A 24,848-nucleotide genomic window follows, 5' to 3' on the forward strand; every position below is an offset into this window, starting at 1 on the left:
CCGCGGGGACACGCCGAGTCCCCGCCACAAGGCGTCCGCAGCTGGGGCTTTCTGGGCGGCACAAGTCCTCAAGGGGCCTTTCCCCCATCCAGCTTTAGTGAAAAGACAATCCAGGTATGAAAGCAGAAAAATGGCCAGACTCATCGGGCACGTTTCAGGGTGTGTCCCTCGTGGTTACTGCAGTTCACGGGCAGGATGCAGCCCAGGGCACGGCTCCGTGGCGCCGGCCGGCTGCGCAGCGAGCGCTCACCGGCTGGAGGGCAGCTCCTCCTCGCTGGGGCTGGCGTTGATGCAGCCCCGCACGACGGCAGAAGGCCTGTCAGGCGCCTTTCTGATGCAAGTCGCTGACCTGCCTTAAGTGGACGTGAAAACGTGGCGGGGGGTGCTGACTTCAAGGCAGGGAAACCCTTAAATTCCCTCCCGTGTGCTGCACGTCCTGCGGGCTGCTTGGTTCACGCAGAGACAGCGTCGCCCATGCGCCCTGCACTCACGCTGCGTACCCCGCCCCGCACTCAGCACCCAGCTGAGCGGCGCGGGGTGCGCGGCTCCTTCCGGAACGACTGTATGGGTTCCACCGGCCGGAGGTTCCCTGAAGGCCCCCACGGTGTGGACCGGAGAGGACTGGCACCGAGAGACACCCAGTCCCAGAGAAGGACGGGGTTAACTCCCGCCCAGCCCCCAGTTCGCAGAGGAAACGTGGTCACACACTCTGGGTCTATACTGAAAAACCACGGATGTTAGTGGACAACCTCGGCATCAATCCCTCGGGAACAGACGGGGTTCACGGCAGGATAATCCACTGGTCCAAGGAGACTTCGAAAAAATTCCTAAATTTAATGCTACCACAGAAAGTCTCTCCAAACCACTCTTCCATGTTCAAAAGAAAATCAGCTTTCCCTGTGATCGCGGCGAATGATGTGACAGCTCTAAGGACGAGAACACGGGGACTTCCCTGGTGGCCCAGGGGTTAAGATTACACCTTCCAATTCAGGGGACACAGGTGTGATCCCTGGTCAGGGAACTAGATCCCATACACCACGGGGCAACTAAGCCTGCGTGCCGCAACTACTGAGCCACAACTAGAGAGAAGCCTGTGTGCCCCAACGAAAGATCCCGTGTGCCGCAGCAAAGACCCAATGCAGCGGAAAAAAAAAAAAAAAGAATCAGAACACGTAAGGCAGAAATTGAAATGATGTGCACTGTTTTATGGTTGTTCTACAAGATGCTGATTTCTGAGCCTAGTGTGAAATGCTTTGTCATCGACAAACAGATCTCCTTTCGAGTGTTGTAAGCCATTCCTTCTTTTTGCATCAGAACAGTTTTCATACCAGTGGCAAACATCATTGTGAGGATTCTTCTCGCTGGGCTCAAACTGCACCTTATGGCTGGCTTTCAAACTATGTAAATTATCTTATATAACAGGCACTGAAAAAAGAAAGCTGAACAAAGGAAGTTATACCTTGGTGAAATATTCCTTTTAACACATCACATTATAATGTGATAGTAATAATAACAACGTGTTTCACCCTTACCCCTCGAGTGAAGAGTCTGTGGAAGAAGCCCCTCTTCTGTTTGCGAGCTGGTTGATATGTCTTCTCTTCTGGATCTAAGGCCACATTTCCCCTTTCGTTGATGTCCTTGAAACATTCAGACTCGATCATCTGCATCCACAGAAGGGCAGGACAGACAAGTGGTGGAGACCCCACGCGGCCGGTCGGCATCGCCCACCCGGCCCCCAGCCCAGCGCTCGGCGGCCACTCCGGCCCCGGTCCTCGGCTCCTACTTCCCCTGCTTCCTGACCTCCTCTTGGGGGAGGTCACGTGGCCGCCAACGTGGCCCCCAAAGCAGTGAACTCCCGTCCAGCCAGCCCCGCTCAGGGAGCAGGACTCAAGGCGGCAAAAGCCCAGCAGACCCGAGAGGGCCACCTCTGTCCACCCCCCGTGAAGACACCAGGGGCAGTTGCCACATACAATTTTACCTCCGAACATGCACACGTGCGCACACGCAAATGGATGTGTATGTAAAATAGCTAAAAAGATATTTTAAAGAGGAAACTGTTCATTCTACACACATAAGGTTCTTCTTGGTCGTTGTAACTAGTTAGGCGGGCCGTGCTGCAACGGGCAGTACCTCGTTCTGCCAGGGGATGGAGACACAGCCCGTGACGAACTGGCCGTAGAAGGTGTAGTCGGTGCTGTCCAGGTGGATGCCCTTCACCGTGGAGAACTGCTCGATGTCCAGGACGTCCCTGCAGTAAACCGCCTGCGGCTGTCACCGAGAACAGAGAGGCGTGGCTGAGACGGCAGCCGCTGCGTCTGTTTCCCTCAGCGGCGCTCAGGACGCCTGGGAAGCCGCCGCACGCACACCTGCACCCTCCTTTCCTCGCCATCCCTCCCGGCGTGAAGCACGCCTAATCCTCGCTCTAGGAACCCCCAGAGCCACAGGCCCCGCGGCCCGTCTGCTCCAGCTCCCCACTCTCGCCCACAAGCCTCCCGAGGCCCCCCGCCTTCTCTTTCCTGCACGGAAACGGGCCACAGCAGAGGCTGCAGATGGAGAAGGGCGGACGGGGTGCCCCTGCTGGGACACGGCGGAGGAAGCCTCCAGCCCTCGGCCTCCCTCGCGCACGTGCCCGTCTGCCTGCTTGGCCGTCTGCGCTGGGCAGGACCCCAGGCCCCCAGCCCCACCGGGCACTGGCGTCCTCGGGCGCAGAGTCAGGCCAGCAGGCGGGGCGTGTGGCGCCTGGGCGGCCGCCACCTCTGAAGCAGGGAACCCGGGGCACGGGGACCCGTGCTCTGAGCGTCCGAGCTTGTGCATGACAAGGAGCATGCCGATCCCGGGCCCCTGGTCAGAACTTCTGAGAGCAGCGGGGAGGTGGGAGCCGCCGGGCGGGCCGGCCCTCAGGAGACGGTGCAGGGGACGATGGGGAGGCCCGAGCCCAGGCCGGAACCCCATCCTGCGCCCCTGCCAGGCTGCCTGACGCCCTCAGATGCTGCTGACAACGGGCCTCCGGGCCCTCTGGTTAAATGCAGGAGAACCCCCGGAACAGCCCCAGCGCCTCTGGCCCTCACTCCCCAGCCGGCGCCCTCCTCAGGGAAGGCCGCAGCCCGCGGCACCCAGGGCCTGGTGGAAAGAAGGCTCCGAGAAGCCCCGGCTGGGTTTTCCTTGTCTTGGAGCTGGTCCTCCCCGTGACTCTAGTACCTGGAGCCTCGGCCAGCAGGTGGGAGGGCGCTTCGAGAACGAGCGCAAAGGGAGAAGCTGCTGTCACAACACATTCCACGTAAACACAACGAATCCTGACTTGTATGACTAAAACTATTTTAACCGCATGTCTCAGGCCCATCATATCCTGCGGAATGATCGAATCTCCACGTTTCCATCACAGGCCTGCAGCAGCTCAAGGCCAAAGAGGGGGTTGCTCCGGTCCAGCTCCAACGTGCGCGGGGCCTGCTGGGCACTGGGGACGTGGCCTCGTGTGGGCCCCGCCACACGCTCACCAGGAGGCTCGAGCGGCCACTCCAGGGCCCTCAGTGTGCAGCCAGGACCTTGCGAGACCCGGCGTGGGGAAGCGCATTGCAGACGGGGGTAGGGGCCGCGGAAACGTGGGGGCCCTGGTGGGGCGCCCCGGGGAGGGTGTCGGGTGCTGCTGAGGTTTCTGAGCAGGGCAGTGACCTGGGTGGGCTCCACCAGCCAGGGCGGCAGCGGGCCGGGAGGGCCCGTGAGGACGGGCCAGGGGGCACTGAGGGCAGGACGGGTGGTCCTGAATCTACCTGGAAAACATCCGCTTTCTCAGACACCCCAACACCCCGCTGCTCTTTGGCAACACACTTACGTCAGGACGGAAAGGGGGGTCTAACATGTGGGCCTCCAGCCTCTTGAAGTTAATGTCCCTGAACACAGGGTGGCCCTTGACTTCAGCCACTCCTTCGCCCCTGCAGCCCAGGCGTTGCTTGGGATCCTTGGTGAGTAACTGTGGAAGAGTAAAAATGGAGTCAATTGAAGCTCCAAGGATAAAAAAGAAAACCCAGAAAAGCTCCATAATAATGGCCAAAGAATTCGGGGTGGCAAAGAGCACCTCCACCTAAACAAAGTCACTCAAATTCCAAAGTATCAACCAAACCTTGTTACTTCAGATTTTACTGATTTAGGATACGTAACGCTTCAAAAAGGAATTGAAACTGAAGTTTTGCCTTTGAGCTATCAATAAATAAAGAGTTGGCTAAGTAAATCCTTAAGAAAAGTTTACCCATGTAAGAATTAGGGGAATTTTTTTCAAGAAATAGAAGCTCTTGGGAACTTCGCAGACACCACTTTCACGCCAAGTTATGTTGATGATTAGAAACTATTTTAATCTATTAATTAAACAGATCACTAAGGACCTCAGATGAGGCAAAAATTTAGCAAACCTAGTTCTAAAAGTTGTATATCCTTAAACTTAATAGAAAGTGTTTCTTTCAAAAGTATTCCTTACTTATACATTTAAACAGGCAGACCTCGGAGATACCGCGGGTTCGAGTCTAGACCACCACAGTTAATTGATTATTGCAATAAAGCAAGTCACACGAATTTTTTGGTTTCCCAGTGCAAATAAAAGTTACGTTTACACTCTACTAGAGTCTGTTAAGTATGCAATAGCATTATGTCTAAAAATATTGTACATAATTAAAGAATAATGCTGCTAGGAAAACAGTGGCAATAGACTTGCTCAACAAAGGGCTGTCACAAACCTTCAATCTGTCAAAAACACACTATTTGTGAAGCACCATAAAAGTGAGGTATGCCCACTATTGCCAAAAGTTCAGATAGGCCTTCTTCCACAATTAGCAGTCAAAGAGGTCTGCCTCTGCTCAAAGCGACACAGGAAAGGTCTGGGCCTCCAAAACCTAGCCTAGGCCGGGGGCTGGGAAGCTGCAGCCGGGGGCTGGGAAGCTGCAGCCCAGGGCTGTATCGCACCAGTGCCTGCTTCTGTAAATAGGGCTTTGTGGGAGCAGAGCTGGCCCTTAGCTCAGGGGTCTGTGGCTGTTTGCACTGCAACGGTGAGCTGAACAATGCGAGAGAGACCTGCAAAGCCCCAGTGACACCACCTGGTGCCTCACAGGAACGCTGGCTGACCCGTGGCCTCGACTCCCAGCCAGCACCCACGTTCGGCTCCCGGCTTGTGTGCGACGCCCCTGCACACACCTGCAGCCCCCGGGCCGGGCCCCGCCCGCTCGGCCGTGCCGCACACACACCGAGGCCGTCTCTCGGCCAGGCTGACTCCTACCAGACACCACCGATGGGAATACACCTGGTAGTTGCTCGGTGCCGGGCTTTCCTGCGGGACTCAAGCTTCTGCAGGCAGCTGCCGTGGGAACTCCAGCACCGAGCCAGGGCGGGGCTCAGTAAGACAGGCTTCCTTAATTAAGACCAGACCCGAACACTGTGTCAGGCCAGATGCAATGACGGCACCGCGGGGACTCCATGCCTCTGTCAAGCCTGCTGCCAACTCACGCGGTCCAGGGGCCTGACCGGGCAGCGCCGGGCGGCGGAAGGCACCTTGTGCCCGTGCTGCCTGCTGCCACTGACTACGGGACACCGTGGAAATCAACTTTTAATTTTTCCACCGTGCGGCTCTGAGAATATCCTAGAAAGCCACTGTGGGGATGAAATGAGAAAACAGAGAGCTCTGAAAATGGCCCAGCGGTACCCGACGCCAGGTGTCACGGCACGGGCCCGGCAGGGACGGGCAGAGGAGGCCAGAGACCTGCAGAGGCGGGCAGTCCCCTTCGCGTGCCCTCAGTGCCGGGCCACATCCCGGACCCCGCAGGTGCCCACGCTCCCCCCCTGTGCCCTGTTCACATCAACCTTGCCCCAGAGATGGCCTCTCCTCCAGACCCTGTCTGTTGGAATTTCACAGGCTCTCTAAGAACTAGCTGTTGCTCCGCTCAGCAGTTACCGAGGATTCACGTGGGACTAAACACTTCACGCGCACTCTTCATTTTATCCCGCTGGCAATTCTGTAAGGTAGAAGTTATCCACCGTCCGCATCTTCTAGATGAGAAACCCGAGACCCGGAGGGGTGAGTGCGTGGTGGTGGGATGCTGGGCCTTGACCCCGGGCCCTGAGTCGCCCTGAGTCACAACGCTGGGCTTCACGCGGACACCACCATCTTTCCCACGAACAGCACCCCTTCATCCTGAAAACCCTGAAGCCTTCGCTTCTATCTTGTTTACGCACGCGCCCATCAAGCTCTGCTTTTGACTCTAGTTGCTTTCGTGTTATTTTAGGCCTGCCATTCAACTGTGCGCTCCCGGGGGGCCAGCCGCACTTCTCATTTAATCTGTATGCTCCTGCAGCCCCATCGGACTGTCGCATGTGAGCAGACACCGGGTCAACATTTACCAACTGAACAGCAACAGCAGGGTGGCCAGGAGGCGGTCACGGAGGAGCTGACTGAACGCCGTCAGCTCCAAGCACGGTGCGCAGCCCGAGAAAGGCCACCAGCACACGTCCCTTCACACATGGACACAAAAGGAGAGGGACCCCGAGGTAATTCGTCCCCAGCCAGTGTCCACTCCCGCAAGTTACCGACGCACCGGCTGACCCCAGCACCCACTGGGGGACCACGCCCCGCCCTCTGTGGCCGCCGTCCAGTGGCCTGGTCCTGAGTCCCCCACCCTGCCACCACCCCCCCGTCAGCCCTCCCCCCGCGGCACGTGCCCCCGTGTGTCTAACTCCGGTAAGGAGCCCGGCTCCACCTGCCCCGTGTCCGCACTCTCCTCTGCGACCCGCTCACACCCACGGCCGCTCCTCCAAACGCCCCTCGCCACCCACCCAGCCCCGCGGCCTCTCTCCGGCTTCTTCAGACCCGCTTAAGCGAGCCCGACTCCCCGCCTGCTGCGAGCTTCGCGCGTCCTGCCTGCCGGGGGCGGGCGGCAGGAGCACGGCACCCCACCAGCCACCGACCCCCCTGTACGCCCACCCGGCCCTTGGCGCGCCGGAAGCACCCTCCCTTCTCCGCACACCTCCAGCGGCTCCCTCCCACCCTCGCGCGCCACAGGAGGAGGGGACAAGCTGCCCGCCCCGCACCGAGTCCCCGCCTCCGCGCCGGGGCTCTGCTGCAGCCCCTCCCCGCTCCGTGCACGGCTCACAAATCCTGCGGGCGCGGCCTTCCCGTCCACCCGGAGTCCGACGGCTTCTTACTCGCTCTGCCACCACCCAAGGCTCAGACTCCCACCTGAATCCCCACAAAGCCCGGGCCGGCCCCCCTCCTTCTGTCCCGTGGGTCTCTTCCCGGGAGTCCCAGCGCATCAGCCTCGGGCCTCCTGCCCCTGTGCCGTCCTTCCTCCCCACCCCACCGGGCGGCCAGCCCCTCCCACCTCCCGGCTGAAGATCCCCGACTCACAGGCCACCTCCCCTGAGTGGATGAGAGCACCGGGCTTGGGGGCAGAAGGGCTGGGATTACTGCCTGTTTCACTCACTGCCGGGGAAGGTCCCATGGGGGATGCTCAATAAATTCTCGCTGGATGCAAATGAATTTTAAAATGTGCTCAGAAAATCCTAAGTGTTGGCTTAAGAGAAGTGAAGTGACAAGGAGAGCTTCTCTCATCCCCTTACTGCCAGGACGGCCTGGGACTGACAGTGCCAGGCGCATGGCAGGCCATCGGGTCAGGGTGTCTATAGGACCACAGTCCCTGGCGACCAGTTAAAGGGAGTTCTGAGGAACGTGGGCAGAGAGAAAAACCTCACCGCTGCAAAGCACCCCGAAGATTCTGTTTCATGTTTAGCGTCCTGTGAAGTTGGCCAGCTGTGCTCTAAACAATGACCCGACACCACCCTTCCCTCTCAGCAGCACCTTTGGGGAAAGCAAACAACGAACTCTGCTCTGCGTGATCAGAAACCCCTGCGAGGAAGGCCCTGTCCCTGGCACCGCGGAGCATCAGGTGACCCCTCCTGAGCCCTACGGAGAGAGGGCTGGGTTTCCCCAGTCGCCAGTCTGAACGCGGGCGGTCAGAAGCCTAGCCCCGCTCCCGCCCTCCCCGAGCCCGACCCACCAGGCTGCAGATGGACTTGGCGTCCTCGGAGAACTTCTCGGAGTACCGCTCCGTCTCCTCCTTCACTCTCCGCTCCGCCTCCTCCCTGCTAACCTTCTCCTTGAATTTTCTGAACGGAGAATGTCCCTGAATCATTTCGTACATCAGACAGCCAAGTCCCCACCAATCAGGACTAAATGTATACCTTTCACGATTGAGAACTTCGGGAGCTACATAACAAACACAGGAAATTTAAATTAAATTAAATGTCCTCATACTTAATTCCAAACAACACATTATAAATTTAATGTTTGTTACCACAGGGATGATCCTCGCAAACATGTGAAGCCAAAGAAGGCAGACACAAAAGGCCAAAGAGTGCGTGAGTCCGCCTATACGGAACAGAACAGACACGTCCACGGAGACAGGAAGTAGATTAGCGGCTGCAGGGCTGGGGGTGGGAGGTGAGGAGTGGGGAGTGATTGCTGACAGGTGCGGGCCGCCTTCTTTGAGGTGATGAAAAAGTTCTGAAATCGGACAGTGGTGATAGTTGCTCATCTCTGTAAACATACCGAAATCCACTGAACTACACACTTCGGGTTGGTGGATTTTATGGCATGTGAACTGCATCTCAGTAAAGCTGTTATTACAAACCATTCCTACTACTCGTGGAGTAACTACCGTGGGGAAACCCCGCCTCCAAACAGGCAGAGCCAGGCCCTCAGGCGCCCCTATTCCATCAGAATAAGACCCCAGCAGCAGGTGGCAGCAGCCACAGTGGAATGGGGGGAGGGTAAGTGCGGGACTCAGCAGAGGCCCTCAGGGTTCCTTATGTCAGAGGCTCCCCTGCGTCAGGCTGGGTCACTGCTCTGGAGCTGTGCGAATAACTTCGACAACCTTGGGAGGGGTGTGTGGGGCCAGTGAGCAGTGAGGAGGCCCGCTGTCCTGTCCCTACTCTGGCCCGTCAGCAGAGAGGAGGGCCGGCCAGGGGGCCAGGTACGCTCCCCAGCAGCGGGCCAGGGCTGACCCCAGGTCCCTTCCCATGTTCAGTTCTCTGTGTCCTGAGGGCAGGGGCGCGAGCACCCTGGGGTGGTCGGTTACGTACCCATGTAGCCGAGCGTTCCGACTCTTCCTTGGATGGTCTCCCCTTCCGGGATCTCCACGGCTAAACCAAGATCTGAAATCCGGATGTGTCCTGCGTGTGGCCAAATACATGAGACCAATCACAGGGGGTGAGCTGACACTTTACCAATAATGAATGGGAAAAAATCTAAAAAACATGGTTGGAAATTATAGCAATTCATGCTTGGAAACAGTTAGATATAAAATTACATTTAGGGAATTCCCTGGCAGTCCAGTGGTTAGGACTCCACGCTTTCATTGGCAAGGGCATGGGTTCGATCATAAATAAATATATAAAAATAAAAAATACAAAAAATAAAATTACATTTAACTTTTCCACATTTAGTAAAATCCTGTCGTGCGTTCAGTTCCACTACCTGCAGGAAATTAGATTTATGCCTGGCTATTGATCAGGAAGCCCTTTATCCATAGACAACCACAGGATAAGATAGGAGCATTACGTTCGTTATTTTATTTCCATATAACTACCAGACACATAAATAAAACTATAATGGAGGACTTCCCTGGTGACGCAGGGGTTAAGAATCCACCTGCCAATGCAGGGGACACAGGTTTGAGCCCTGGTCCGGGAAGATCCCACATGCCACGGAGCAACTAAGCCCGTGCACCACAACTACTGAGCCTGAGCTCTAGAGGCCACGAGCCACGACTACTGAGCCCACGTGCCACAACTACTGAAGCCCGTGCACCTAGAGCCTGTGCACAACTACTGAAGCCACCGCAATGAGAAGCCTGCGCACCGCAACAAAGAGTAGCCCCCGCTCACTGCAACTAGAGAAAGCCCACGCAGCAATGAAGACCCAACACAGCCAAAAATAAATAATTAATTAATTTAAAAAAAAACTATAATGGATGCTATATTAACTACGAAACAGCAAATAAACACTCCCTGTCAGAACACCAAGAGGCTTATACACAGGGACAACAAGAGACAAATAATATGGAGTTTTTCTCTAAAGAACAAATGGTAATAGTGTCAAGGAAATAATAAATAAAATGAAGGAACTTCATTTAAAAAACTGTTATGTGTTAATGCCTTTATATAGGAAGATTAAAATAGTTATTAATTTCCTTGTGAAAATAATAAATCATAGAGAACATTCTTTTGAGTGTCTAGAAAGAGAACTCTATTCAATGCTCTTTGGTGACCTAAATGGGAAGGAAATCTAAAAAAGAGGGGATAAATGTATACATATAGCTGATTCACCTTGCTGTACAGCAGAACCAACATTGTAAATCAACTATACTCCAATAAAAATTAATTTAAAAAAATTTATGGAAGAACTGAATGAATCAACCAATAAATATTTGCAGAACACTAAAAATATGCAACATGCCCTCCAAGGCACTGAAAAGAGTTTTAAACAGTCTCCATTGTGCCCCCCAACAGGAAGACTAACCTTTGGCCTGGCCAGCTCGGTGGCCTTGCCCGCATGCCCGCCCGGCTAGGAAGGAAGGAGGGTAGAGGGCTTAAGGGCACACCCAGAGCCACACAGCCTGGGTCTGAGCCCCAGCTCTGCCATTTGTTACTGTGTCTCAGGTTCCTCCTTTCAAACACGAAGATTCTCTCCATAACGCACCTTTCACGTATTTCATGTCTAAGCAGAGGACTGGCATGTTGTGAAATTTTAAGTATCCCTGGTCTTATTTTTTTAAATTAAAGTGTGCTTTTTCAATTGAGAAATAAAAAGTAGAACTACTGACAAACTGACGAAAACTCCAGGTCTGAGAACACAGTCTGCTGGTGGGGCCCGCACAGGCACGAGAGCGACCCGGATGTCTGGCAACACCGTGCGTGAGTGCAGCCCTCGCCTCGAGCTCCCACTATTCCTTGCGATAGGTTCCCGAGGAAACGCTCAAAGAAACAAGAAACGGGAAATGCCTCGACACAGGCTGCGCCCTGTAGCACTGCCAAACCAGCAGGAGCCTGGGGACAGCCCCCCACCTATCGGTGGGGACTGGGCACATCAAGCCTGCTCTTCTGCTGGCACTTAGTGCTGTAGAGTGATCTCTGCTTAAAAAAAAAAAGGGGGAGAAAAATAGTGTAATTCTGTTACTGTCATTAGGAACTAACGTTTTCAGCGTTAGGATAAAAATACCACAAAAGTGAAATGAAGAAGTTGATGAGACTTGGAAATATCAATATGAATCCATGATGAATATTTTCTTTAAAAAGGGACAGCACATTTTTTTCTCTGTCCACGGAGCAGGTCTAGGAAGAATGACCAACAGGGCAGCAATGAGCAACCTCAGCGCCCACACGGTGGCCTCACGATGCGGCTTTCTGCACAGAGGACCGGGGCCCTTTGGAGAAATGGTGGATCCCAGGTCTGGGTCAGCACACGGGCAAGACAATCCTGGAACATCTCCTTACAGCAGAAGACGAGGAAGTTAGCAAAGACTACTGGACACCCGCTGGCCAAAGACGGGACAGTCTCAACATCAAAAGGAATGATGACTCCAAAGGCCCGTAACGTATATAAGTGTTTAGTCCACACATTCATAATGACACCAAAACAGAAAAAACAAAAACCTCGTTTGTCATCCTGGAGAATGACAGAGAACTAACATAATATTCTGAGAAATGAAAATAAAGGGAAGTATTCAAGTGTTTCCCCTGCTTTTCCTGAACAAACAGGTAAACAACTGTTTTTGTTTTTGTTTTTGTTTTGGCTGCGTTGGGTCTTCGTTGCGGTGTGCGGGCTTCTCATTGCGGCGGCTTGTTGTGGAGCACGGGCTCTAGGCGCGCAGGGTTCAGTAGTTGTGGCACATGGGCTCAGTAGTTGTGGCTCACAGTCTCTAAAGTGCAGGCTCAGTAGTTGTGGCGCACGGGCTTAGTTGCTCCACGGCATGTGGGATCTTCCTGGACCAGGGCTCGAACCCGTGTCCCCTGCATTGGCAGGCGGATTCTTGACCATTGTGCCACCAGGGAAGCCCCAGGTAAACAAATGTTGATGAGGCAAAGTTCTTTTTTACAGATGAATCCCAACAAATAAGAGCAAAAGGAATGACAGTGTAAGACTCTCATCATTTTATCGTGCGGTGAGCCCACTGGAATGAGGTATCCACTGAGTGAAAGGCTGGTGGGAACTGGATAATGGATGGATCAGGCTGACAGCAAAGAGAGACACTTGGCCATCACACGCCTCCTGATGTCACGTTACAGGAAGGACACACCAAGTTTGCTCACCAACGATCAAACCTGGACCTAGTCTAGCCTCCAGATCTAACTACTGGCTTACAGGAAAAACGAGGATAGGGAAGGTGCTAAATCCAGAGCATGGGAAATTCTATAGCACAAACGTCTGTGGATATCTGCCAGGGCTGCCATAAAAAGTACCACAGACCAGATGGCTTAGACAACAGAAATTTATTTCTTCACCGTCTTGGAGGCTGGAAGTCCGAGATCAAGGTGTTGGAAGGCTTGGCCTTTGTCCCCTTTCCCTGTGTCTTCACGTCTGTCTTCCCACCGTGTGTCTGTGTCTCAGTCTCCTGTTCTTATAAGGACACCAGTCATATCGGATTAGAGCCCCCCGCAAAGACCTCATTTAACCTAAATTATATCTTAAAAGACCTTATCTCCAAATACAGTCACGTTCTGAAGGACTGGGGGTTAGGGCTTCACCACATCAATTTTGGAAGGACACAATTCAACCCAAAACACCTGGTTTCACAAATAAATGACAAAAAGAAGCAGGCAGGAGGAACCTATGAAGTTACAAAAGACCCAACAAGATATCAACCAAATCTAATGTAGACTTCATTGGACATTAAATACACAACTATAAAAACACTTATGAAATAATTAAGGAAGATAAAGCCAATGGGATATTAGGTGATATTAAGGAATCATTAAATAGTTTTGGATTTAATAATAGTATTGTAGGGACTTCCCTGGTGGTGCAGTGGTTAAGAATCCGCCTGCCAGTGCAGGGGACATGAGTTCGAGCCCTGGTCCGGGAAGATCCCACATGCCGCAGAGCAACTAAGCCCGTGCACCACAACTACTGAGCCTGCGCTCTAGAGCATGCGAGCCACAACTACTGAGCCCGCATGCCATACCTACTGAAGCCCACGCACCTAGAGTCCGTGCTCCGCAACAAGAGAAGCCACTGCAATGAGAGGCCCGCACACTGCAACAAAGAGTAGCCCCCGCTCACCACAACTAGAGAAAGCCTGCGTGCAGCAACGAAGACCCAACGCAGCCATAAATAAATAAATAAATTTATTTAAAAAAATAGTATTGTATTTATATTAAAAACAGTATCTGTATCTTTGATATAGATAGAAGAATATGATGCATAGGATTCCCTTTAAAACCACTGTCAATAATAAAATGCTCCTGGTTTTTACAAAAACTATTTTTCCCAGTCTTTAGGGATATATCTATTTCATAAAAATAGGAAGGCCTCTATAGAAAATATAAGCATGATAAAGTTTTCTTTGTTATCTTAACCACCAGATGAATTTCATAAACCAAATCCCCCTTAATTTATAAGTTTGCAAAAAAGACTGCTTCCAATATTTAGGATGGACAAATGGTAAATGTACCTCACAACGTAGAATAGATGATAAACAGCTTTTTAAAAAAATCTAAATTGAATCCAAATGTCAAGTTCTACTTTACAGACGAAAACAGAAAACCTAATAAGCTGTCTATAAGGGAAGTGAAGAGGTACTTACAGACAATCCTGTTACTCTTATGTTCTATGCCTTACTGGTGCAAATTAGCTCTTCGGAATTTTAATTCTAAGATAGTAAACATCCTAAAATCAATTGCATTTTTTAAGTCAGAGAAACTAAAGTACAGCTAGGATTACATTTTTAAAAATTAAAAGAGTAGGCAAACACCAAGAAAAGACTAAAAGTCTCCTGAAATCAAGAAAAGCAAAACAAAGCTTTGTCATTCCTTTCTATGCTTAACTGGAACGGGACCAGGTCCCTGGTGTATAAAGAACAAGTCACACAGTAATTGCCACAGACATGATGCTGAGCGCCTGCCTCAGGGCAGGATGGAGAAGGCCACGGCGGGCCTACGCTGCTACTGGCCACAACTAGGAGCCATGTGACCAGCCTGGATGGACCAAAACGTCTGAGCAGGGGATCCACACAAAGGCGCCCTGCTGGGGCAGCAGGTGTTTCCCTCAGAAGCATTTGCAAAGCCTGGTCAAGCCAGAGGCTGCCGACTGGGAATGGGGGACACACAGAGGCTCTCCAGCCGCTCCCACCTGGACGCCTACCGAGGCTGGGAGCAGCTGGATGCCGAGAATGGAGACTCCTGAACCCCTGGAGACTGTTGTAGGGATGGAGACACCAGCTCGGATTCCGACGCTCGCGCAGAGTGCGCCAGAGAGACCGTGCTGGAGGTGAGGGGCCTCCTCAGAATCCAGCAATCCAGGTAAGGGGAGCATGCTGTGCCCAAGCTGGGTTTATTTCAGGAATGAAAGATTAGTTTAACACTGGAAAATTAACTGGTGGATTAACTATATTAAAAGGAGAAAAGAACAACATACAGTCATTTTGGTAGAAAAAGCACTGACAAAATTCAGCCACCATTCATTTTTTTTTAAAAGGAAAATTCTTAAATCTGAAAGAGAATTTCTATAAAAATACTATAGCGGATTCATACTTCATGGTGATACACTGAAAGGCTACCCCTGAGATCAGAAATAAGGAAAGAATTCCCACTATTACAACTTCTATCCAACATTGTATTGAAGGTCCCATCCGGTGTCACGAGGCAAGAAACAGAAACAAAAGGCTGAAGAATTGGAAAGGCAGACATAAAGTGGCCAAGTGCAGATGGCACGATGGTGTCTGCAGAAAATCCAAAGAGTCTACAAACTTTTAGAATTCAGTGGATTTAACATGGTCACTGGATATAAAGTCAATTGCAATTGTAACCAAAAGCACAAACCACGGAAGAAAAAATTGATAAGATGGACCTCATTAAACTCAAAAACATTCATATTTGTTAAAGGAAAGGACTGGTATCGAAAATAAACACAGAACTCTTAAAACTCAACAATAAGAAAACAAACAACCCAATTAAAAATGGACAGAAGACCTGAACAGATACCTCACCAAACAAGATAAACATCTGGCAAGTAAGCATATGAAAAGAGGCTCCACATCCTGTCATCAGGGAAACGCAAATTAAACTAGATCCCACTCCACACCTGTCAGAACGGCCGGAATCCACAACGCTGACAGCGCCACGTGCTGGCGAGGATGCGGAGCAGCAGGAACTCGCATCCCTGCCGCTGGGAACGCAGAATGCGGCAGCCAGGATGGAAGACAGGTTGGTGGCTTCTCACAAAACTAAACAAACTCTCACCATACGATTCAGCAATCCCACTCCTTGGTATTTACCCAAGGAAGCTGAAAACTTATGTCCACATAAACATTACACAAATGTTTATAGCAGCTCTACTCACAGTTACCGAAACTTGGAAACCATCAAGATATCCTTTAGTAGGTGAAAATAAATAAACTGTGGTCCATACAGACAGAGAAATACTACTCAGCGCTAAAAAGAAATGAGCTAACGAGGCATGAAAAGACGTGGAGGAACCTTAAATGCACGTTATTAAGTGACAGAAGCCAATCTGAAAAGGCTACAGACTGTGTGAGTCCAAATCTACGACATCTGGAAAAGGTACATCTGTGGAGACAGTGACAACATCAGTGGTTGCCAGGGGTTGGGGGTGGGGAAGAGATGAACAGGTGGAGCACAGAGAGTTTTTAGGGCAGTAAAACTACTCCATAAGATACGATAATGAACATATATCATTTCACATTTGTCAAGACCCACAGAATGTGTAAAACACAGAACGAACCCTCATACATGCTGTGGACTTCAGTTAATAATACTGTACCAACATCGGTTCATCAGTTGTCACAACGTATCACACTCTAATGTAAAATGTAAATGCTAGGGGAAATTGTATTTTGAAATACCAGCAACAGGCAAATAGAAAATGAAGTTTTAAGAGCAATACCATTAAAAAACATCAAATAACAAAAATGCGTAAGTACTTTACAATGAAACTACAAAGTGATATTGAGAGAACTTAAGAGACCCAAGTGCGCAGAACTGTATACTATGTTCATAAATTCAAAGATTCGATATTAATTCTCTGAAAATTATTCTATAATTCAATACGATTTCAATCAAAATCCCAATACCTTGTTGCTTTTCCCTCTAGAAATTGACCAATTATAAAAAATCATCTGGAAGTGAAGGAGTTGAAGAATAGCTCAGGCAATCTTGAAGAACAGTAATGATGCTGGAGGACTTGAACAGATATCAAGACTCACTAGAAATCTTCAGTGGTTAAGGGCTATGGTGCTGGTTCAAGGATGAATAAAACGACCAAGGAAACTATAGAGTCCAGAGACAGATCCACACATATAGAGACACTAATTTATGTAAAATGTGACACTCCAAAGAAAAGGGGAATAGATGATCTTTGCAATGAATGGTGTTAGTCAACTGGTTATATATTTGAAAAAAATGTGTCAACCTCTACTTCATATCATGCACAAAAATCAGTTCCAGAGGGACTACAGAAGTAAATGGGAAAGATAAAACAGTAATATATCTATCTATCTATTTATTTATTTATTTATTTTAAATTTATTTATTTTATTTATTTTTGGCTGTGTTGGGTCTTTGTTGCTGCGTGCAGGTTTTCTCTAGTCGTGGAGAGCAGGGGCTACTCTTCGTTGCGGTGTGCATGCTTCTCATTGCGGTGGCTTCTCTTGCTGCGGAGCACGGGCTCCAGGCGTGCGGGCTTCAGTAGTTGTGGCATGCGGGCTCAGCAGTTGTGGCTCACTGGCTCTAGAGCACAGGCTCAGTCGTCATTGTGCACAGGCTTAGCTACTCCGCAGCATGTGGGATCTTCCCCGACCAGGGCTCAAACCCGGGTCCCCTGCATTGGCAGGCGGATTCTCAACCACTGCGCCACCAGGGAAGCCCAACAGTAATGTTTTTAGAATAAAACATAGAACATTTTGAGGTTCAGGCCAAGATTTCTTAAACAAAACACAAAAGCACTAAACACATTGAGTCCAGGGCAGCTGCGGACCATGAGTCCTGAGAGAAGAGAAACAGCGAGCTGGGCCCTACAACCTTCTTGGCATCCTAGCCGGGAGCAACCCTCAGGTCTCAGCACAGGACAGGGGACCCAAGCAGAGTGGACGGCCTTGCTAAGCTGAGAAGACGGAAGTTAGAACATGGGAGAGATAGGTCAGCTCAAGTTTGTGGGATAACGTTCTGGAGAGGAAGGAGCCATGCAGAGAAAGATCTGCAAATATATGCACGGAGTTTCCTCGAGTCCACTTAAAAAAATAAATAAATGATTTTTAATAAACAATATATTCACATGGTACTACAGTGAACACTACTACAAAGTAATAGTGAGAGAAACTGAAGGAGCCCCAAATATATAGAACTGTAGACTATGTTCCTAAATTGGATGATCCAATATTAAGATGTCAGTTCTCCACGAGTTTTCTATAGATTCAACACAGTTCCAATCAAAATACCAGCATGTTGTGGGAGTTTTGGGGTTTTTGTGTTTTTTCTTTTTTTGCAGAAATTGAATTGTATACTAAAAACATATATAAAGGGGTCAGTATGACTGGAAAGTCTGCTCCCCCTATGCTATTTTAACTCTTAATAGTTTCTTTTTATTTTTTATTTATTTATTTTTGGCTGTGTTGTGTCTTTGTTGCTGAACACGGGCTTTTCTCTAGTTGCGGCGAGCGGGGGCTACTCTTCGTTGCGGTGCACGGGCTTCTCATTGCGGTGGCTTCTCTTGTTGCGGAGCACAGGCTCTAGGCACGTGGGCTTCAGTAGTTGTAGCATGCAGGCTCCGTAGTTGTGGCTCGCGGGCTCTAGAGTGCAGGCTCAGTAGTTGTGGCACACAGGCTTAGTCGCTCCACGGCATGTGGGATCTTCCCGGACTAGGGCTCAAACCCATGTCCCCTGCATTGGAAGGCAGATTCTTTACCACTGGACCACCAGGGAAGTCCCAACATACCTTAATTTCTAAACATGTTCGTGGCAAATATTTTAGATGTTTTTGCACTTCAAAAAAAAAAAAAAACCCTTTGGTTGCAGCTTACTGCTCCTTTTTTAAAAAATTAATTAATTCATTAATTAATTTTTAGCTGCATTGAGTCTTCGTTGCTGTGCACAGACTTCTTATTGCGATGGCTTCTCTTGTTGCAGAGCACGGGCTCTAGGTGCAGGGGCTTCAGTAGTTGCAGTGTGTGGGCTCAGTAGTTGTGGCTCGTGGGCTCTAGAGCACAGGCTCAGTAGTTGTGGCACACGGGCTTAGTTGCTCCACGGCATGTGGGATCTTCCCAGACCAGGGCTCGAACCCGTGTCCCCTGCATGGGCAGGCGGATTCCTAAGCACTGTGCCACCAGGGAAGTCCCTCTTCATAGTTACTAATGACTCTTTTTTTGTGTCTTTACGTATATACAAGCAAATACAACTGTCCCTGATCATTTCCCCTTTTTTACACAAGAGGAAGCACACTGCACGCTGCTCTCACCTCACTCTTTCCCAATTAACAACATCTCCTGGAGACACTCCTCATCCCCACACGGGGCATGAATCCCTGCTCTGGTTAACAGCACAGCACAAGGAATGAACCACGGGCTCAGAGCCCAAGGCTGTGAAGAGGCCCTTGGGCAACACTCTTCCAAATCTCAGCATCACCTCCCACGAAGCGAGACTCCACTCCCTCCGCACAGGTGGCTGCTCTGTGCTCACGTGTCAGGCACCACGCGGGAAGCACGTGGCAGAAGCATCAGAGCAGTCTTTGCACTGAACACGCCCCACGTCCGCCTTCAGGATTCTTTGCCCTCAATACCGCCGCCCCTCTCCTCCTCTGCAGGAGCCACGCCGGCCTGGGCTCATTCTCCACTGGACCGTGAGAGCCCTGAGACAACCCCAAAAATCCCCCGAAGACAGCTCCCTCCCGACGCCACCCTGGGGCCGCTGGTCAACACCTGGCCGCAGTGGGCCTGCCAGCGGGCCGTCCATCCTCCGGCTGCCCCCGAGGGCCCCCAGCCCCACTCCTGCTCCGACCCATGCTCTGCGGGGAGGGCGGCCCCCGAGAGTAGCCAGGGTTTAGGAGGGCATGGACACACCACTGAGAATAAAGCAAGAGGTGGGCGAACAGCAAGAAATAAGGGAGGGGAAAATGTTCTTCCTTTGAGTTTAACTGAAAATTAGAACCATCTCTCCTTCTTGCCTAGATACAGGGGAATAACGATGACATCTCCGTTCTATTATTTTTTTTTTTTCCACACCGCACGGCTTGTGGGATCTTAGTTCCCCAACCGGGAATCGAACCCAAGCCCCCTGCGGTAGAAGCGTGGAGTTCTAACCACTGGACCGCCAGGGAAGTCCGTCCATTCTGTCCTCAAACGAGCACACACCAGAGGGCGTCCCCTCCTGTTGCGGCTCCCCCTCCGCACTAACTGGCCAAGTGTGCACTAACTTTCCGTCCCCGAGTCCCTGTTAACAAAGTGTACGCTGTGGACGGGAAAGGCTCGCTCACTCACCATGATCATCGAGGAGAATATTCTCAGGCTTTAAGTCTCTGCAAGGGAAGAAACAACAGCAGAAAGTCAGTTATCCGGAATTTGACGCTGGGATCCGTCGGCACCAGCGGAAAGACCCACAGACACCTCTGTGCTCTGAGCAACGGCAAGAAAGGCAGGTAACAGAACCCCCTCTGTGGGTCCAGTGGTGAGCCCTTGGTGTCATCACGAGGCTCCAGTGGCCACATGAAGGAGGAAGATCCTACAGACAACGTGCACAAAGCGCACCGTTCTGCAGACTTCAGGGAAGACGTTCCGGCTGTGAGACGCGCAGCCCCGTGGTGAGGGGTTAGCCCCTAAGGAACGCGGCTCCATTTCTCCCATCATTAATATACTGCTTAAAATGTCAACAACTGAACATTCCCCATACTAGAAGAATTCCGTCTGGGGGGTCAGACAGGCATGGATTCAGATCCCGGCTCTGCCACTTACCAGCTCTGTGGCCTCAGCCTATCCAAGCCTGAGTCCTCACCTGCAAGACACAGCGCCCAGCAGCCGCCCACTCCCCGGGCTGCGCAGGGTCTGGGCAAGACCAGGCCTCGTGGCAGTGAGCACATAACCCGCAGCAGTGACTGTTGATCACGGTTCCTGCGAAGGCAGGGCGACGCCACAAACTGCAAATAAGTGTGTCCCACCAAAGACGACAATATCTTAAGTGTGATATCTCAAACTACTTGTCTTTTCCCTTAGAGAGAAGAAAATTAGTTTTCAAAGGATTTATATTTAACTCTGATTTCAAGTGTGGCCCTGTCACAAGAGTCCATCTTCCTGAGCACCACCCCTCCATCTGTGGCTGCGTCACTGGAACCTACAGAGGGGACAGAGCCAGCAGCAGAGAGCAGCCGCTCAGAGGAGGCTGGTCTCAAGGGGGCGCTCCCAGCCCACCCGCCCAGGGGCTGCAGTGACTATAATGCCTCCCGGGGTCAGAAACCACACCCCAGAGGAGACACGAGAAGTTATCCTGCCCAGAAGCTCAGAGAATCAAGAATGTGGGCATGGGTCACTGCAGAGAGACATTCTCTGGAAAGACGCCCCTGCCACCGTCACTGGTCTCCCTGGGTAGCAGAGGGGCGGGAACGGGTGTCTTCTGCTTGCACTGCCCAGCCATGTGCACACCCTTGTTTTTTCTTTCATTCTTTTCTGTATTTAAAAAATCCTAGGAAATGCAGTTGAAAACAACGTAACCCTCCCTGTATGCAACATTCACAGCCGCACTCCACATCAGCAGGACAGCTGCCCACCCACCTTACTTCAAACGTCTCTCGAGACCTCCTAGAGCCCCAATGCTCTGAGCGAGGGCCTGCACCACTCGGGAGCTGGCTGGAAGCAAATCGAGGGCCCGCCCGAGACCTGCTGACCGCCGACCCGCATCCTCGCCTGGTCCCGGAACCGGCTCGTTGAAACGTGAGAAGCCTGACCTAACAACTGCCGCCAGTACCACTCTCAGCTGTCAGGTCCAGCGCCAGCCACCTGCTCCGAAAGGAGGTGCGCCGTATGTACTGCGCAGAATAATCACGGTGGTAGCAGTAATGGTGTCGGCTAACTCCTCCTGAACGCTCTCCGGATGCCAAGATGTGTGCTTAAGCATTTGACACGCACCGACTCCTGCGACTGTCACAGCATCTCTGGAGTATGTCCAGACACTCTTGGGCTGTAGCTAAGTCAGCGGGTCACTAGGATGCCAGACGGCAAGCTGGGACCAATCCCAAAGCCGCCATGCTCCCACCCTGCCCCACACCACACACTGGGTATCTGTCCTTTCCTGAACCTTCCCTCAAAAACCACTTCTGCAGGCTTTTCATCAGCCTCGCAGTTCTGTTCACATCTCTCTGAGTTTGGGCCCAGGGCGCTCAGCGGGAGAATGCCTCACCACGGCTGAGGTCACTCACCCCCGGGGCTTGGTTTCCTCAACCATTGAGTGAAAGGGTTTTACCAGATGATCTTTTCAGCTCCTTTTGTATTGAAAAGTGATGCTCTAATCATAACCTTAAGCCAGGAAGACAAACTAAGTTCAGCACATACACGAGGGTCTGACCAAAGCTGAGGATGAAAGGAGATTAGGTTGTCTTCTGACTTTTTTACACCATCCCCCAGCCCCGGTGCTGTCCTGCTGCCTGGTGTGTAACTGGTGTGCTCTCAGGCCGTTTAAAAGTCACCTTTACCTCCATGTCCCGGTTCCCTGGAAACTCGGGTTGCTGGCTTCGTGCCCTTCCTCTTCTTGTTAAAAAAGTACTTTCCCATCTGGATCCCATTTCCCGGCCTGCTACTGGGTCATGAGGTATCAGGAAATGGCGAAGTTGAAGACGATTTCTGGAGACTGAGGCCTGGTCCACGGCTCACGGGCGGGCCTGCCCTCCCCGGCGCCCTCTGTCTCCCACGATGGCCTCAGTCACCCAGCCCCTCCCGGGAGGGAGACGTGAGCAGACGTGGGGAGGACCCGCTGGCAATAAGGTGGGGAGAACAGCACGGCCACAGGGAAGGTGTCTAGAGCTCTGGCCTAACCAGCACTTTAGTGCGGCCTAAACAGTTCAACCACGGTGTTGAAAAATTGGCTCTGCTCCAATGCAAAGGCATCTGGAGCAATGTTCCTGGTGGGAGCGTGACGAGAAAACAGCCATCTTGAGTTGGTGCCCAGGCACGTCACAGTATGACAACCTGCTCACACCTGAGTCTGGATAAGACAGAGATGGCCCACTGACCTCAGGACCAGACTCTGAGGTCCTGGTCAGTCAGTGGCCCTGTCCAGAAGGCCGACTGACCTAAGAGAGCCACCAGGAAATGGGCTTCTTAGCTACTATTGCTTTTAGAGAACCAATCCCTAAGAGGCAGAAATGCCCAATCTGGAAGAATGTGGGTCATATACAGATTAACGGTCCCTATAAACATTAAAATCTGCCATTCTTACTATAAACGTCCATGTTTCAAAAAGGGTAGAAAACAAGAGAGATCATCCTTTGAAGCACTTACCATAAATGGTAATTATATCTCCACTTATGTGTTCACCCACACACAGCCCTTCTAGCTTATAAGCTTCCTGAGGACAAGGACCTCAAAATCTGATGTGTCCCCAGGACGTGCTTCAAGCACACAGCTCAGGAGCATATAAACCTGGGACTCAATACATATTTCTGGAATGAATAAATGAACCTGTCAGCTACTGATAAATCTAATGTGATAGCAATAATCTGTAGTGTCTAAAGGCCTGCATGACCCAATTTAGTACTGAAACAAATTACAGGTCTGAACTGTTCCCCTCTCCCCATTGTTCTCCTGCACACCAGCTACCTTCTCCTTAGAGTGGGGAAGATTCACCTGCTTTCCAATCCACAATTCATCCAATGCACAGCTAGACGTCCCCCTCCCTTAGTGTAATTTCTAATGGCATTTTCTCTTGATCATTTCCCACTACAGCATTCCAGACGAGTGGAAGTGTCATGATTCAAATCTTGTTTAATAGAGGATGAGTCAGGGTCAAGTCTCTTCGGAAATGTAACAATCCAACCAAGAAGAGGTTCCGCTTGCCCCTCCTGTTACGGAAAAGAGGGCAGAACACAGGACCTCACCGGGTACCCATCACTCACCAGGAAGGTACATGGATGTGATGCCTTCCTCACAAGACTGTTGGGAAGATGAGATGACAGTGCATGTCAAAGTGCTCTGAAACTGTTACGTGTTCTACTAGTGAATGTTATTGGTATCGATTTTGACCGAAGCCAGCAGCATTTTTTGCTACTCATATCAGAGGGGGTGGTTTTCTCTAAGCACAGTGATACACGGAAACAAAGCCAGAGTTCAATGTGTTCACCATGACGAGCTCCAACTCTGCAGGAATCACCCTGCCTGAGTCACCCCTCCTGCTGGCGGACACGGACGCTGCTGTGTAACCGCGTGTGAGCACCCAGCCCCAAGTGCATCTCCAGGGACCCTATGCTGAACACACCTCCTCCCAAAGCAACGGCTGCGTCCTTCCTCCTCTAAGAAAGCAGGAGGTGGAGCTTCGGTTTTAAATAATTACAAATCTTAACAAACCCCGCACTCTTCCCAGAAGCCAACCTAATCACTCTGAGTCACACGTACCCACCTCGCCGCATAATGTCGCTCTCAGAACACAAAGAAGCTGTTTCTGATCCTTCAGAAAGCCACCTGTCAGCTCACTCCCAACTCCCATGAGTAGTGCAAAGTATCCAAATGCACCCAGAACTCCTGAAAGATGCCGTGGTGGTCAGGTCCAGTGCCAGAAAAACACCTGGTCTGAACGCTGGAGAGACCATCTCACTAGAGTCACTTTTAGGACAAGGAGATTATCTTCCAGAATTTCATTAAACCATAAATGATTCTCCTGGATTCCACAACCACTTCCAGTTTGTGGATGTAGTATGAGCCCTGCAGACTGGTTTTTCTCTTTGTGGAAAGCAAGTGCCCAACTTGAGCTTTGATCGCTGAGGCACCCACTTGAAAGAGGGCTATCTCTAATAAACACACCGCCAGCCACTGGCTAGAGACAAACACACTGCCAGCCACTGCCCACACTCCCACTGAGGCGTCTTTTTTTTTTTTGTTAGAGAGACCTTGGTTGATTTCCATAAATGACCATCTGGGTGCCTTGCCTTTTCTCTTCCTGTGCTTTAAATTCTCGCTCTCACGTTTTACATTCACCAGTAAACGGTGAGCCCTTGAAACCCTAGGCCCCTACTCTAGACCCCAATAAAAGTAGACTCCCAAGCCCACGCTCATGCTTCTTCCCCTGCCCCACCTGGCTGTAATTTCCAGGCCCTGTGAGTAATAAACCTTGTCTCTTTCAACGTCTCCTGACGGTTGTTGCTGAGGGTGTCCTGCAATCATAGTAAGAACCACAAGGCGGGTCCAGCCACAACGCTGGTTACCAGTGGGCTGAGACTGGCACGGAACAGTGGGTGTATCAGAAAAAGCGCGACCATGAAGCTGTCGCTGCAGAGAAACATCTTGATAAGGTTCTGGATTAGAAATTTTATTTTCCACCAAGACAATGCAAAATAATTGATTTAATGGTTGAGATAAGGAACAAAATTTAACTCCCCATCTGAGAACTGAACT

At 51.1% G+C, this 24,848-nt stretch overlaps 1 protein-coding gene across 7 annotated transcripts in view; it reads right to left on the minus strand.

Moving 5' to 3' along the window:
- Window positions 1-1,203: 1,203 nt before the first annotated feature.
- GRK4 (G protein-coupled receptor kinase 4) overlaps window positions 1,204-24,848 on the minus strand; it is an 82,357-nt gene continuing 58,712 nt past the window's right edge. For 4 of the 7 annotated variants that reach the window (XM_068543538.1, XM_068543531.1, XM_068543535.1 and 1 more), the window contains 7 exons: window positions 19,737-19,774; window positions 9,115-9,204; window positions 8,031-8,239; window positions 3,830-3,967; window positions 2,131-2,268; window positions 1,533-1,661; window positions 1,204-1,439 (listed from right to left, as the gene is read on the minus strand). In XM_068543538.1, the coding sequence (XP_068399639.1) occupies window positions 1,407-1,439; window positions 1,533-1,661; window positions 2,131-2,268; window positions 3,830-3,967; window positions 8,031-8,239; window positions 9,115-9,204; window positions 19,737-19,774 (775 nt within the window). In that variant the 3' untranslated portion in view covers window positions 1,204-1,406. Of the gene's footprint in view, window positions 1,460-1,532; window positions 1,662-2,130; window positions 2,269-3,829; window positions 3,968-8,030; window positions 8,240-8,327; window positions 8,537-9,114; window positions 9,205-19,736; window positions 19,775-24,848 lie in introns of those variants that run through there. The other 3 variants (XM_068543533.1, XM_068543532.1, XM_068543537.1) reach the window with 3 other exon arrangements.

The sequence above is a fragment of the Eschrichtius robustus genome, chromosome 4, assembly GCF_028021215.1.
Source record: "Eschrichtius robustus isolate mEscRob2 chromosome 4, mEscRob2.pri, whole genome shotgun sequence".
Classification (NCBI taxonomy): domain Eukaryota; kingdom Metazoa; phylum Chordata; class Mammalia; order Artiodactyla; family Eschrichtiidae; genus Eschrichtius; species Eschrichtius robustus.